General features: G+C 45.5%; 1 protein-coding gene across 2 annotated transcripts in view; it reads left to right on the top strand.

Moving 5' to 3' along the window:
- The window catches only part of LOC140388526 (solute carrier family 26 member 6-like), a 182,758-nt gene extending 172,246 nt beyond the window's left edge, over window positions 1-10,512 (top strand). For both annotated transcript variants that reach the window (XM_072472883.1, XM_072472884.1), the window contains exons 18-21: window positions 812-866; window positions 2,081-2,220; window positions 5,296-5,355; window positions 10,169-10,512. In XM_072472883.1, the coding sequence (XP_072328984.1) occupies window positions 812-866; window positions 2,081-2,220; window positions 5,296-5,355; window positions 10,169-10,189 (276 nt within the window). In that variant the 3' untranslated portion in view covers window positions 10,190-10,512. The remainder of the gene's footprint in view (window positions 1-811; window positions 867-2,080; window positions 2,221-5,295; window positions 5,356-10,168) is intronic.
- The last annotated feature ends 3,526 nt before the right edge of the window (window positions 10,513-14,038 follow it).

The following is a 14,038-nucleotide window of genomic DNA, read 5'->3' on the forward strand; positions in this document are numbered from 1 at the left end:
AATTGCTGGAAAAATGGGATAAAATAAATAGATGTTGGATGTCCGGCGTAATAGACCAAATGTGCTGTAAAACTCGATGACTCTGTTATCAGTCACCGCATTTTTGGGAGCAAGTGTTTTCAACTAGTGAGGCAGAAATGGTGATAAACATTTTGTTTTAAGGGCTTATTACATATATCGTTTGATCCCTTTGAAATAAGCTGAGAAATTCCACAGAATCAAAGGATGCAGAACCAAAAGGGGTGAATACAGTATACTAAATGGAAAGGACTACATGTAAATTGCTGCTTCACCTGAAAGATCTTGGACAGTAAGGAAAGAGGAGGGAAAAAGGAAAGTGTTACTTAGAATCCCTACAGTGCAGAAGGAGGCCACTGAGTCTGCACCGACCCTCCGAAAGAGGACTCTACCTCGGCCCACTTCCCTGCCCTAGCCCTGTAACCCCACCTAATCTGCACATCATTGGACACTAAGGGGCAATTTAGCATGACCAATCCACCTAACCCGCACATCTTTGGACTGTGGAAGGAAACCATAGAACCCGGAAGAAACCCACGCAGACACGGGGAGAAAGTGCAGACTCCGCACACAGACAGTGACCCAAGGCTGGAATTGAACCCGGGTCCCTGGCGCTGTAAGCAGCAGTGCTAACCACTGTGCCTCCTCATCTCCTCTGCTTACATGGGGCTGCCTTTTATAACTTTAGCATAACTTCCTGGCCTGTGGATTCTGCACCTTTATTGATTGGATCCTGTGTGCTTTACTGAGCATCTTACAGACTGTCTTGCAACTCAATGCTTTTATATTCCAGATTTTTCGTGATTTTAAGGAAGTTGAGGTTGATGTGTACCTGTCAGGATGTCACTGTAAGTATAATATGGATCATTTTCAATGCAATGTGCTTGTTTATCTCACATGATATTGTGGCCATGTTTCCGTGTGACCTATTGCCTATAACTTTTCAGATAAATGCAATGACCAGAAAATGCAAATAGTTACCTTCCATTTTACCCACATTGCTCCTTTGCATGTTGGCTTAGTTGGAAAATAAACAGACTGAATATGGAAAGAAGACCTGGGATAACCATTAGGAAAGTGGTAAAGTCAGGTGCAATGCCAATTTGCAACTTTTTATAACTCCACTGGCTTTAATGGAGAGTAAAATCGAGCAGGGAGTAAAACAAGCATTGCAACTGATCCCATCAATTTCCCAATGGAACAGTTAGGTTAACATTACCTCCGCAGAGTCCAGGAAGATTAAGATCAAGGTTTGGTTGGTGCTAAGTTTGTGAATGTCAGCCAGTCAGCCCGCCAAGGGAGCTATGGTTATTGTGGTTTGTAGGAGCTTACCTTTATTTGCCACATGGTATGACCCGTGTGTAGCAGGCTGATCCGGAATCATTTGTTTCTGTTTCTCTTTTCTTTGGGGGCGCAGATCACATCCTACTGGCGATTTCTGGGGCTCGGTAAGCCCCACCTTTCTCAGTAATGTGACATCTAGTACCGCAGCAGGTTCCTTCTGTGAGAGGGAAACAAGAGTTCTCAATGTGAGTTCTCAAAACCCCCTCGCCTGCAGGCCATGCCTCCATGGCATCATGAGTCTTGTAATAGCCAGTGGGAATGCCACCCCTTACAAGGATGCCGGCTGTGTCCCAGAATAAATGGGGACCCGGAATCCAGCTCTTTGCCTTTCACCAGGACTGCCAAAGTCTTGCAGGATTTCAGTAGAGGTCAGCTGAATATGGGAAAATTCAACATCATTATATATATCTGTACAAGCACAGTGGGTTAGCCTTGCTGCCTCACGGCGCCGAGGTCCCAGGTTCGATCCTGGCTCTGGGTCACTGTCCGTGTGGAGTTTGCACATTCTCCCCGCGTTTGCGTGGGTTTTGCCCCCACAACCCAAAGATGTGCAGACTAGGTGGATTGGCCACGCTAAATTGCCCCTTAATTGGAAAAAATGAATTGGGTACTCCAAATGTATTTTTTTTAAAAATATATAAATATCTGTACATATGTGCATGCACATAGAATCATTCCAGGTCAACAGTTGATCTTATCTGAATATTGCTTCTTTTAGGGGCGATCATTGAGCAGTTTGAACGAGGAGGACTCTTTGGAAAAAACATCAGCAAATGCCAGCTTTTCGTCACAGTGCACGATGCTGTTCTGTACTGCATGATGAAAAATAATCCACCTACTGATCAGGCACTCTGCATGGTCTGTCATCTTTGTCTTTTATCACTTTGTGGTTCTGCATTTTTATTTATATGGGGCCCTTTTACGCGGGTTTAATTAACTTTCATCTGCACAACCTTATGTACAATGAACAAACTGCAGGCAAGTCTTGGAGATGAAGGGATCCGTGTCTCATTGCCCAATTGGCTGATGTCTGGCTGTCAGCCAAGCAGCCTTTTATTCCCATTTTCATAGATTAGAATCTGTCATAGAATCCCTTCAGTGCAGAAGGAGGCCATTCGGCCCATCGAGTCTGCACCGGCCCCTGGAAAGAGCACCCTACTTAAGCCCATGCTTCCACCCTAATAAATTATAGTAACCCCACCTGATCTTTTGGACACTAAGGGGCAATTTAGCATGGCCAATCCACTTAATCTTTGGACTGTGGGAGGAAACAGGAGCACCCGGAGGAAACCCACGCAGACACGGGGAGAAAGTGCAAACTCCGCACGGACAGTCACCCGAGGCCGGAATTGAACCCGGGTCCCTGGAGCTGTGAGGCGGCAGTGCTAACCACTGTGCCACCATCTAATAAAGGGAAATGTTCAAAGAAAATTACAAAAAAAAATTCTTTATGTCCTGATGATTTTCCTCAAGGGTTACACATAGCAGTTGTCCTGGAGATTGATTTTCAACTCCTGGAGACTCCAGGCCAGTCCTGAAGGGTTGGCAACCCTATAACTGGACCGATTCCCAACTGATGTTATGTGTCATGATGTGGATTCACTCATTTAGAAAGAATTTAAGATTCAAAAACAGCTTCTTCCCCGCTGTTACCAGACTCCTAAATGACCCTCTTATGGAGTGACCTGATTAATACTTCTCCCGATGCCGGGTGTTTAATAATAATTTATTAATAATAATCTTTTATTGTCACAAGTGTGAAGTTATTGTGAAAAGCCCCTAGTCAGCACATTCCGGCGCCTGTTCGGGTAAGCGGGTACGGGAATTGAACCCGTGTCGCTGGCCTTGTTCTGCATTACAAACCAGCTGTCTAGCCCACTGAGCTAAACCGGCCCTTATGTATTTACACTGTGTACCTTGTGTTGCCCTATTATGTATTTTCTTTTTTCTTTTCTTTTCATGTACTAAATGATTTGTTTGAGCTGCTCGCAGAAAAATACTTTTCATTGTACCTCGGTACACGTGACAATAAACAGGTCCAATCCAATCCAATTCTGGTTTATGAATGTACAGGGTTAGAAGACTATGTACAGACAGAGATGATAGACTGTTATATGGAATGGTCCATGAACTGTTGGCAGCATTGAAATGTCATCCTAAGAGATTAGGGGGGGTGTTGAGGGAGAAAAGTGACCATGAATAAACAACATGGAATGTAAGTTCAGGGAGGAGAATCCCTAATGTGCAGTGCAGCTAACATCAGTTGCGTCGATGGTTTGTAAATTGTGGAGTAACTTAGGAGGTGTTTCAGAATATTTTGTGATGTGACACCACTGACTATTATCTACGCAATTGTTTACATGCTTCTCATTTTTACTGGCCCCCTATGAAATAGTGGATTGGGCAGACAATTCACCAGATTATGACCTTGTTGATGATAGAAGAAAGGTAGTTGACACCAGGGACCATGCTTTCAGATGGATAAGTAATGATGCAATTCGACCTCGCACCCACCCCAACCAGTGCCACCACCATGACTACGCCTTGCCCCCAAAACAGTGGGGTAAACTTTTATCTTCACGACATGGATGGCACAATGGTGAAGTGGATTATCTGCCCATTGTAGGATCTGACGGATCTTTAATCCATTGAAGGGAATGAAATGTAAATTCAGCACTGAGACAATGGGCAGGTTCTCCACTCTGCCAAGTTACTGTCCCTTTCAATCATAGAATCACAGAATTTACAGGGCAGAAGGAGGCCATTTGGGCCATCGAGTCTGCACCAGCCCTTGGAAAGAGCACCCTACTTAAGCCCACACCTCCATCCTAACCCAGTAACCCCACATAACCTTTTTGGACACTAATGGCAATTTAGAATGGCCAACCACCGAACCTGTACACCTTTGGACTGTCGGAGGAAACCGGAGCACCCGGAGGAAAACCACGCAGAAAAGAGGAGAACGTGCAAACTCCACATAGACAGTGTCCTAAGCCGGGAATCGAACCTGGGACCCTGGAGCTGTGCGGCAGTAGTGCTAACCACTGTGCCACCATGCCACCTCGACATTTTGGTGACTCTTAAAATGCACCCTACTAATATTTCCTGCAACAAGTATAATGGCAAAGTCGTTTCTCTCATTTAAGCAGTCTCTCCCATGGAGGTTGCTATGTTATGAAACTATGACGCCTGGTCACGAGGGCAGCCTATAAAGTGAGTTGTCAGTGGAGCGGTGCTAAGCTAAAGTCAGACAGTGTCCATAGGAGGCGATAGTTTAAGAAAGGGTAACCCATGATTTGCTTTGTCAGCTTGGTTCCGCGTAGTTGGTCACTGATGATTGTGGGTTCCAGTCCCACTCCAGTGTATAACCGTGCCTGGAATTTCAGTACACTATTGGCGCAATGCTGCACTGTTGGGGGTACCGTATTTTAAACAAAGTGCTCAATTGAGGCTCTGTCCGCCGGTGCCAGTGATTCAAATGGATAGGAAAGATCCCATGGAATAGCAAAGAGTAAGGAGCTCTGCAATGGTCAGGCTAATATTCCTCCCTCAGCTCTCATCTTGCTATTTTTAAATTGATGTTGTGTTTGCCTAACAACCCAATGTCTGTGCTACAAAAGCAGTTCATTGGTTGTGAAGCACCACAAGATGCCCTGAGAACATGGGCAATCATTGCATGAATGGAAAATCGATCTTTCTCTTTGTGTTTTCTCTTTCTCATTTTCTACTTCTTTAGCTGTCATGTACTCCCTAAGAGTTGGCTCGGCAGGAATCTGGCAGAAACCTGGGAGCAGGTTTTCTGGCTGCTCTCGTGGCTGTGAGATTGAAGGAATAAGGAAGGAAAATGATTTTGAAAATGTGCTCGGTTGGAAGGGCTTACAGCGTTCCCAATTCTTGAGATGTTACTGTAACGTTCTGAACCCTTCTTCACAGAATGGAACTCCTGCACTGCTTCCCTCACAGGGCGAGGTGGAGGGGCCTTCCTCTGCCAGTGTAAGAAACCTTTTTTTAAATCTCATATTTTGGATGCTTGATGTCAATTAATCTGAATTATCTTTGGGAAAGGCAGGCCAAGACATTCTGCCTCACCACATTCTTGGCTACCACTGCAAAGTTTGCCATGGATACGAACGGAAAAACCTGTTTAAATAAAACAGCCCAGATTTTACACTTCAATGCACCTGGCATGCAGTGAGTCAGTAATCTCGAAGCTCCCTAACTTGTGTCAGGTCACAACTGATAAGCCGCAGGGTGTGGAATCTTCTGATATCCAGACTAAGGCTATCCTAGTCCAAACTGAACCAACAAACCAGTAAACAAATCTCTGTGTATTTCCACTGGTATCTTTCATCGTCCAAATTGATTGCTTCCAAAAGTGGAATATTCACCTTTTTGACCAGGTAGGGGAAGGAAGGGGTCAGAGAACAAGGGAAACTTGTCAGTCTGGGTGTTGGCGTACACGGAGGAGTTTTAACCCCACACCGTGCAAGTCACCGACAGGCTCCCCACTCTAAGTCAGTCCGATCAACAGAGTTTCTTGGCCTACAGTCGGATGGGGGAAACACTGGGGGAAAGGCCATAGGAGCAGTTAGCTGATTCCCTGAACAAAGGTGGGAGAGAGTCTGATACCAGGGGAGGGCTCTCCAATCCCCGGAGAGGCTGCTGGTACCCAGCTTCAGTGTGCTGGTCTGATTCTTGGCAGTGGTATCCAACCCTGATGTTGGTGGGTGGGGGCTGGAGGAGGGGGGGGTGGCAGCCTAGAGATTAAAGGCCAGACGGATCAGAGGCCAGGGTGGGTGGTGAGATCAGACAGCTTGGGTGCCGAGGGTGGAGATGGGAGTCTTTGACGGGGAGATTGATGGCCTTGTGAGAAGGTGGGTGGGGACGCGAGATGGAAAGGTTGAAGGTTTTTAGGTTGTAATGGGAGGCAGGTGCAGTGAATCCAGCAGGTAAGTGGAATGGCATCACTAAGCAGTCAGGTTTCCTGAAGCCAGACCAGAATTACATTTGAAATGGTGAAACAACATGAGGCTACCATCCATTCTCCATCCCGCCCTAAACCTGGGAGCAGGCACGCAACCCTTGTCGTGAAAAAGGTGCCTGAGGGTTAGTTGGGAAATATCATGGCTGCTTCATAAAGGGAGCGGGGAAATACACAATGAGCAGGCATTAGAAGGAGGTGGCAATAGTGTACAGCAAGAATATGGACAGGTTCAGGTAAAGAAGACTGTTAGACCATAAGACATAGGAGCAGAATTAGGCCACTCGACCTATCGAGTCTGCTCCGCCATTCAATCATGGCTGATAATTTTCTCATCCCCATTCTCCTGCCTTCGCCCCATAACCCCTAATCCCCTTATTAATCAAGAACCTATCTATCTCTGTCTTAAAGACACTCAGTGATTTGGCCTCCACAGCCTTCTGTGGCAAAGAGTTCCGCAGATTCATCACCCTCTGACTGAGGGTGACTCATTGGAGTACAGACCCAGAGTCCTCAACCGTTCCTCAAACGGCAAGCTGTTCATTCCAGGGATCATTCTTGTGAACCTCCTCGAGAGGGGCAGCGTGGTAGCATAGTGGTTAGCACAGTTGCTTTGCAGCTCCAGGGTCCCGGGTTTGATTCCCGGCTTGGGTCACTCTCTGTGTGGAGTCTGCATGTTCTCCCCATGAGTGTGTGGGTTTCCTCTGGGTGCTCCGGTTTCCTCCCACAGTCCAAAGATGCGCAGGTTAGGAGGATTGGCCATGCTAAATTGCCCTTAGTCTCCAAAAAAAAGGTTAATTGGGGTTACTGGGTTAAGGGGATGGGGTGGAGGAGGCGTGTGCTTGAGTGGGGTGCTCTTTCCAGGGGCTGGTGCAGACTCGATGGCCCGAATGGCCTCCTTCTGCATTGTAAATTCTATGATTCTATGAGACCCTTTCCAAGGCCAGCACATTCTTTCTTAGATACGGGGCCCAAAACTGCTCACAATACTCCACATGGGGTCTGACCCAAACTGACCAATATTCCAAACTGGGCAAGACCAGTTACCTAAGGTCTGCCACTGATCGGGGAGCAGAGAGAGAGGGCAATGGAGTGAGAGTTGGTGAAAAACTGAAGAATATACTTCAGTTTACCCGTCCTCCAGGATTGTCTGGGTATCTCCAGAAATTGAGGATTAATCTCCAGAACATTGCTGCAAATGACACAGGGACAAAATTATTAAATCACCAAATAAAATCATGCAATTTCTCATTATTGTGCACACTTTCTATCAGCCGCTTGATAGCACAGAACATGCTGAAAAAGGAGACATGCTGTCAATGTTTTTCAACTTGCACTCATCAGGAGAGATGCAGGAATTCCAAATTTCAAAGGGAGTAACTATTGAAGGAACAACCTTCTGCTTTTCAAAATAGGCAGAGTAGTGACTGTGATCAACCAACCCATGCATGCAAAATTGAGAACATAATGTCTAGCAATACATGTGATTCCGTGATTGCTGAACAATCCAGTGTAGTGCTAAGAATTGCACAGACAACTAATGTAAGATTATCAGTTGGGCTCACAATGTGGCTCACTCACACTTGCTAGAAGCCACATATATTCGTACACAGGGACCAGTCCTCTGCAGACAGAAGGAATATGCCCAGGCGTGGCACTGTTTTTGAATTTAACAGTTGGAGACAATGGTTCCCTGGTGCATTTTCCACAGCAATGCCTTGACCAATCAGCGTTGACTTGCCTACCAATCAGCATTCTTGTCTCATGTGGCATAATTTTTGGCTCCCTTTGAAATTTGGCACTCTTGCATCTATCCTGATTGTGCAAGATGAAAAGGTTTGACATCATGTCCCTTTTTTCAGCAATATACTTTCAATCATTAGTTATAAAAGGGGGAAAGGCTGTTTCATGAGCAGTCAAGATGAATCAATTTGAGTAACAATAGCTTGTTTCCTTTATAATTGTTTGGAGGAGGAACTGCTGCCTGGCAGGAATGCTGGGGTGGGGAGAGTGCTTCAATTGGGAGGTCGCATAATGAAACCTCCAGGAATACACACAACCAGTGTTGACAATCCTAAAATATATAAAATGAACCCTGGCTTTGGAAATAAAAAGTAAATGTTCTAAATAATTCTGAATCTGAGCTAAAACCAAAATGAATAAAAAATGCACAGCACCTTACAAGAGAAACCAAGGTTACCTGGGGGAAGATCCTTCTTCCCGGATACAGCAGTAAGCTCCCAGACTCAACACTGGGGTTATTTACTTCACTGGAGAGTCTCCAAAATGCAGCAGATCCCAAGTAAGGCATTCTACTCACTTCCCACGCTATGATTTTAGCATTTTCTATGCTCTGCTGTAAATCTAGCTTTTGGGAAAGAGTGAATATACTCAATAATTTGCTGCTATATTTTCCCCTCAATAAAGTTCTTATACTGTTTAGTGCATGCAATACTGTCACCTACTGGTAACTTTAATAGTAGCACCGATTAGTCTAGTATCTTGATATCAAAATAAATGCCCATGTAAATGGTTCACATCCAAAGCCAAGTTGAAAAAGGGTTTGGGGTGAAATAAATGCTGATGAAACCCTCACTTGTCAACCCCCAGGCTTCACTTCTCCAATGGTCCCCTGGAAAAGTCCCCAACCTCCTCCCCTTGTATTCAAAGAACTTCTAATAATCCTTATTATTGTCACAAGTAACACCGCAATGAAGTTACTGTGAAAATCCCCTAGTCGCCACACTCCGGCACCTGTTCTGGTACACTGAGGGAGAATTCAGAATGTCCAAATTACCTAACAGCACGTCTTTCGGGACTTGTGGGAGGAAACCGGAGCGCCCGGAGGAAACCCACGCAGACAAGGGGAGAGAGAACGTGCAGACTCCACACAGATGGTGACCCAAGCCGGGAATCGAACCTGGGACCCTGGCGCTGTGAAGCAACAGTGCTAACCACTGTGCTACCGTGCTGCCCACAAAATTGGTTGGGAGATAGGAAATAGAGAGTGTTGGGTAACAGCTGTTTTTCAGACTGGTGGAAGTTTTATAGTGTAATTTCCCAGGGGTCGGTGTTAGGACCCTTACATTTCCTGATATATATTAATGACCAGGATATACAGAGCACAATTTCAAACTTTGCAGACTATACAAAAGTTGGAACTATTGTGAACTGTGAGAACAGTGTGCAACACAAAAGGACATAGGCAGGCTGATGGAATGACCCAAGCCGGGAATCGAACCTGGGAATCCGGCGCTGTGAAGCACTACTGTGCGTGTATCCTCCCCTACAAGTCCCATTCACCCATGACCCTATCATTGTTGACTTACGTCAACTCCTGAACCTACGAAACCTCAAATTCTATTGCTTCCTCCAACCCTATGGCACTTCCCCACCTCTCCCAACACTCCCCATCCCTGCACCAGCATTGTCCTCTCTGCTTATCAGAATCCAGCCTCATGTATATTCTCCCCTTCCTTCAACCCATCAATGGCAACTGTGCCTCTGGCCATTCTCAGGCTATCTCTCTGGAATTTGCTCACCATGTTCTTTTCACTTGCCTCTCCTCCTTTAACACCTTTGGTCAAACCCCTTTGACTAAGACTTTGGTCACCCCCTCCAAATATCTCCTCCTTTACTTTGACATTAATTTTCCTTACTCCTTGATTTAGTGCCTTGACATTTTTTTTCTGTGTTGTGAGGTTACTGATGCAGTCATTATTACTGGGAGCAAAATGTGGCAGTCGATGCAGATCTAAGTATGACATTTTTTTAAAATGGAAATAAGGACTCTCAGATCAATTTTCTTCTTTTTGCTCCTTTCAGGTAGCGAGCAGCAGCTTTTAACACTGGTCGACTGATGCTGGGATATAAATATCTTCATTTTGAAGGAAACTTCAGGAAATAGCTTTTTTAAAGAACAAAATGACACTCTTCTTGTGTCCTGCAATGAAAAAAAATGAGACAAGCCATGAAGGAAACTATAAAAAAACTTTCTCAACGTGAATATTAACAATATTTTCAGACTGTGTGTAAAACTATGGGGTGTGGTGGTTTCGAACTCTTCACCTCTGGCAGTCAAGACCGAGAGGTTGACAGTCTGTCTCTCCTTTGCTCTTCTATCCATTTTCTCTCTAAATCTTTCACCCAAATAAAATTGAATTGAATAGCCCTCGAGACACAACCTGAAAGAATGTTCTCTCTCTCGCTTTGATTAATCTTCTTCAGTCAATATCTGTCTCCCTCTGAAAGTGAAAGTCTTCAGAGCCCCCAAAGACCATAGGCAGCTTTCCCCTTTTGTGGGAGAGCTGACTGGTGGTGATTTTAACCTGAATGTCACCACACCTCAGGCAAGGGGCTGGTTTAGCACAGTGGGCCAAACAGCTGGCTTGGAATGCAGAACAATGCCAGCAGCACGGGTTCAATTCCCGTACCGGCCTCCCCGAACAGGCGCCGGAATGTGGCGACTAGGGGCTTTTCACAGTTACTTCATTGAAGCCGACTTGTGACAATAAGTGATTATTATTATATTGAGAAGGCGGAGCCTTCATGGAAAAAACTCAGCCAGTACGGGTATTGAACCCACGATGTTGGTGTCGCTCCTCATCATAAACCAGCTGTCCAACCAACTGAGTTAACCGAAAGCACTCTAGTGCCATCCCCACTCACATTGTTGCCATTGGGTGATGTGTTCTGGTGGGGGTGGAGGAGGGGGAGGAACATGAAAGCAGAAATGGTCAAGGAAGATCAAGGAGAAAAAGGCTTTTGACTGTGTTATAGTTCCTAATATTTGATGGCCATTAATGCTGAACGGCTAAAATCTGCAGATAGTTTTTTTAAAGAACATTATAAATCCATGCAATCATAATGTTTTCTTTGTATTTTGTATAACATGGCGGAATGCACCTTGTCCTTTCATTTTTGTGCTTTTTCCAGTTTTTAAAATGCGACAAAAATGTATGTTTCTAAGTTAGCTACCCCCTTCATTTTCTGAATTTCAACAGGTAATTATTTAGTTGCTCGGTAGTACAGAATTTGAGTATTGCTGAAAAAAGAGACACTGGATGCGATTCTCCCAGTTTTGGGCAGGTTTGGCGGGATGTTTCCCGCCGGCCGCTTGGGGGAGATCCAGACCTGGATTCACCGACCCTTAGTCATTTTCTTGGGGAGGTTTTCACTGGTCAAGCCCACACTTTGAAATTTTTTCAGCAGTGGGGAACTAAACTCACCAGTGAGACCTGCTCCTCTGAGATCAGGCCGCCATTTTGAAAGGGTGCCCTGATCTCGAAGTGAGTTTGAGACTCCTCCACACCCTCCCACAGATAATGTCACCCCCCCCCACAGACATGGGCATTACCCCCACCCCACCAAGTGAGCGTACCTCACTACGGGCTCGCTGAGGACACCCCCCTTTCAGGACCACCCGCCCTTCAACCCCCCGCAACCTTTATGATGCCCCTTCATAGCCCCTTCACCCTCTCACCCTTCATAACACCCTTCACCCCGACTCCCCTTTCATAGGCATCGCTGCCCTCAGTCCTTGACTCTTGGCAGCATCAACCTGGCACTGGCATCCTGGCACTTCCAGTCTGGCACCTGACCAGAGTGCCCGGTGCCAGGGGGAGTGCCAGGGTACTGCCCTGCCCTGTTACCAATCACCATGGGTGGCTACAATGGCCTCCGAGACCCCCGGAGTGGCCATCACAGCTGGCCTTCGCTTGTGCCAGGTTGAGGCCTTGCCAGGGCAGCCGATGAATCCTGGGTGCTGGGAGAATGCAGCCTCAAATAGGCCGCGCATAATTAAATGGGCCCATTTAAATATTTTAATCTGGATCATGGCCAGCGAGGGAGTGATCCAGATTGCACCGAACACCACAGGTCGGGTGAGTCACACACGGTTTTACACCTGGCACGAAGCCTGATTTGGGCCTCGCCCATAATGCTACTGGCACAACATGAATGGCGCCGGGCACAACCCGGTGGGTACATTGTGCACATGCTGTCTAAGCTTTTTTTCTTTCATTCATCAAGACAGGTGAAAGAATGTGAAACCTCAAAGGGAACAGCAATTTATATGGAAACACAAACAGAAAATACTGGACAATATCAGCAGCATCTGTGGAAAGAGAACAGAGCTAATGTTTCGAGTCTGGATGACTCTTTGTCAAAGCTGTAAATGGGGTCAGATTTCTACTGTTGTGGGTGGGTTGGTGGGTGGGACGTGAGACTGGATAGAGGGCTAACGATAGGTGGAGATTGACAAAGATGTCATGGACAGAAAGACAAGGGAATGTAAATGGTGGTGATAATGACCAAGAAGAGTGCTTACAGGGCACATTAAGAGATCAGAATGTGCTAATAGTAGTATGTCAGAGGACAACTTGAAATAAGGAACAGATGGCCCCCGTGTGGAGAGGGGAGACAATGGTGAGGGAAAAACAGATGGATGGAAGAAATGAAAATAAATTGATAGAAATAAAAATGGGGTGAAGGTGGAGGAGAGAGTTCACCGTCTGAAGTTGTTGGACTCAATGTCATGTCCGGAAGGCAGTAACGTGCCTAATCGGAAGGGGAGGTGCTGTTCCTCCAGTTTGCGCTGGGCTTCACTGGAACATTGCAGCAGGCCAAGGACGGACATGTGGACGTGAGAGCAGGACGGTGAGTTGAAATGGCAAGCAACAGGAAGGTTAGGGTCCAGCTTACGGCAGACCAAAGGTGTTCTGCAAAGTGCTCACCCACTCTGCGTTTAGTCTCTCCAATGTAGAGGAGACCGCATTGAGAGCAGCGAATGCAATAGATCAGGTTGAAGGAGGTGCAGATGAAGCGCTGCCTCACCTGAAAAAAGTGTTTAGGCCCTTGGATGGTGAGCAGGAAAGAGGTAAGGGGGCAGGTGTTACACCTTCTGCGATTGCATGGAAAGGTGCCATGGGAGGAGGGCGTGGTGTTGGGGGTTGAAGAAACCAACTATTTTCTAATACACCTGATAAGTAAAAGATGGCTATTTAGCGTAAAATATTAAGCCCCAGTTTTAAATACCCAATTTAAATTCACTCACAACCTCAGGTCATCTCAAAACATATAGCTTCAATAGAGACACAAAACAGCATGACACAGCATAATTCACTTTTACTGAGCTCCATTGTTCTAGCAAATACATTTGCAAGACAGTGTGACATTAAAACACAAGCCGTACCAGATATCAATCCAAGGACAGGGCAGGCACCATGGCAACATTAAGACGCTATTGTCTACAATGTGGATAAAGCGAAGTCAGCAGAAATCCAGTAGAAACTAGTCTTGATAATAGCACAGAATCGCATTCCACAACATACACAAATATTCAAACATGAAGCACTCAGAACTTATGTTGCACATTGAGGATTGACAGCTAACCATCGAATCAAATACATTTGATTCTAACCCGAACCAATTAGGACAACTTAGAGGTGTAAATAGATGGCTCAAGCCAGATAAGATTTCATATAAACATGATGATCCGTACGGCCATTTTTATCCAGATCATTCTATACTTTGATCTAAACTATTCACTATCTCTATTTTTCACTTTTCCACTCTAACTTTTGAAGTAAATGCAAGCTGTTGTGCCATAAGCAAGAAACCATTTCTGTATTATTTTAAAAGTTAAATTGTGTATAAGTTGCTTCGCTTTAAGTACTTTTTGCTAGCCGGACTTAT

This window comes from Scyliorhinus torazame, chromosome 13 (assembly GCF_047496885.1).
Source record: "Scyliorhinus torazame isolate Kashiwa2021f chromosome 13, sScyTor2.1, whole genome shotgun sequence".
NCBI lineage: Eukaryota > Metazoa > Chordata > Chondrichthyes > Carcharhiniformes > Scyliorhinidae > Scyliorhinus > Scyliorhinus torazame.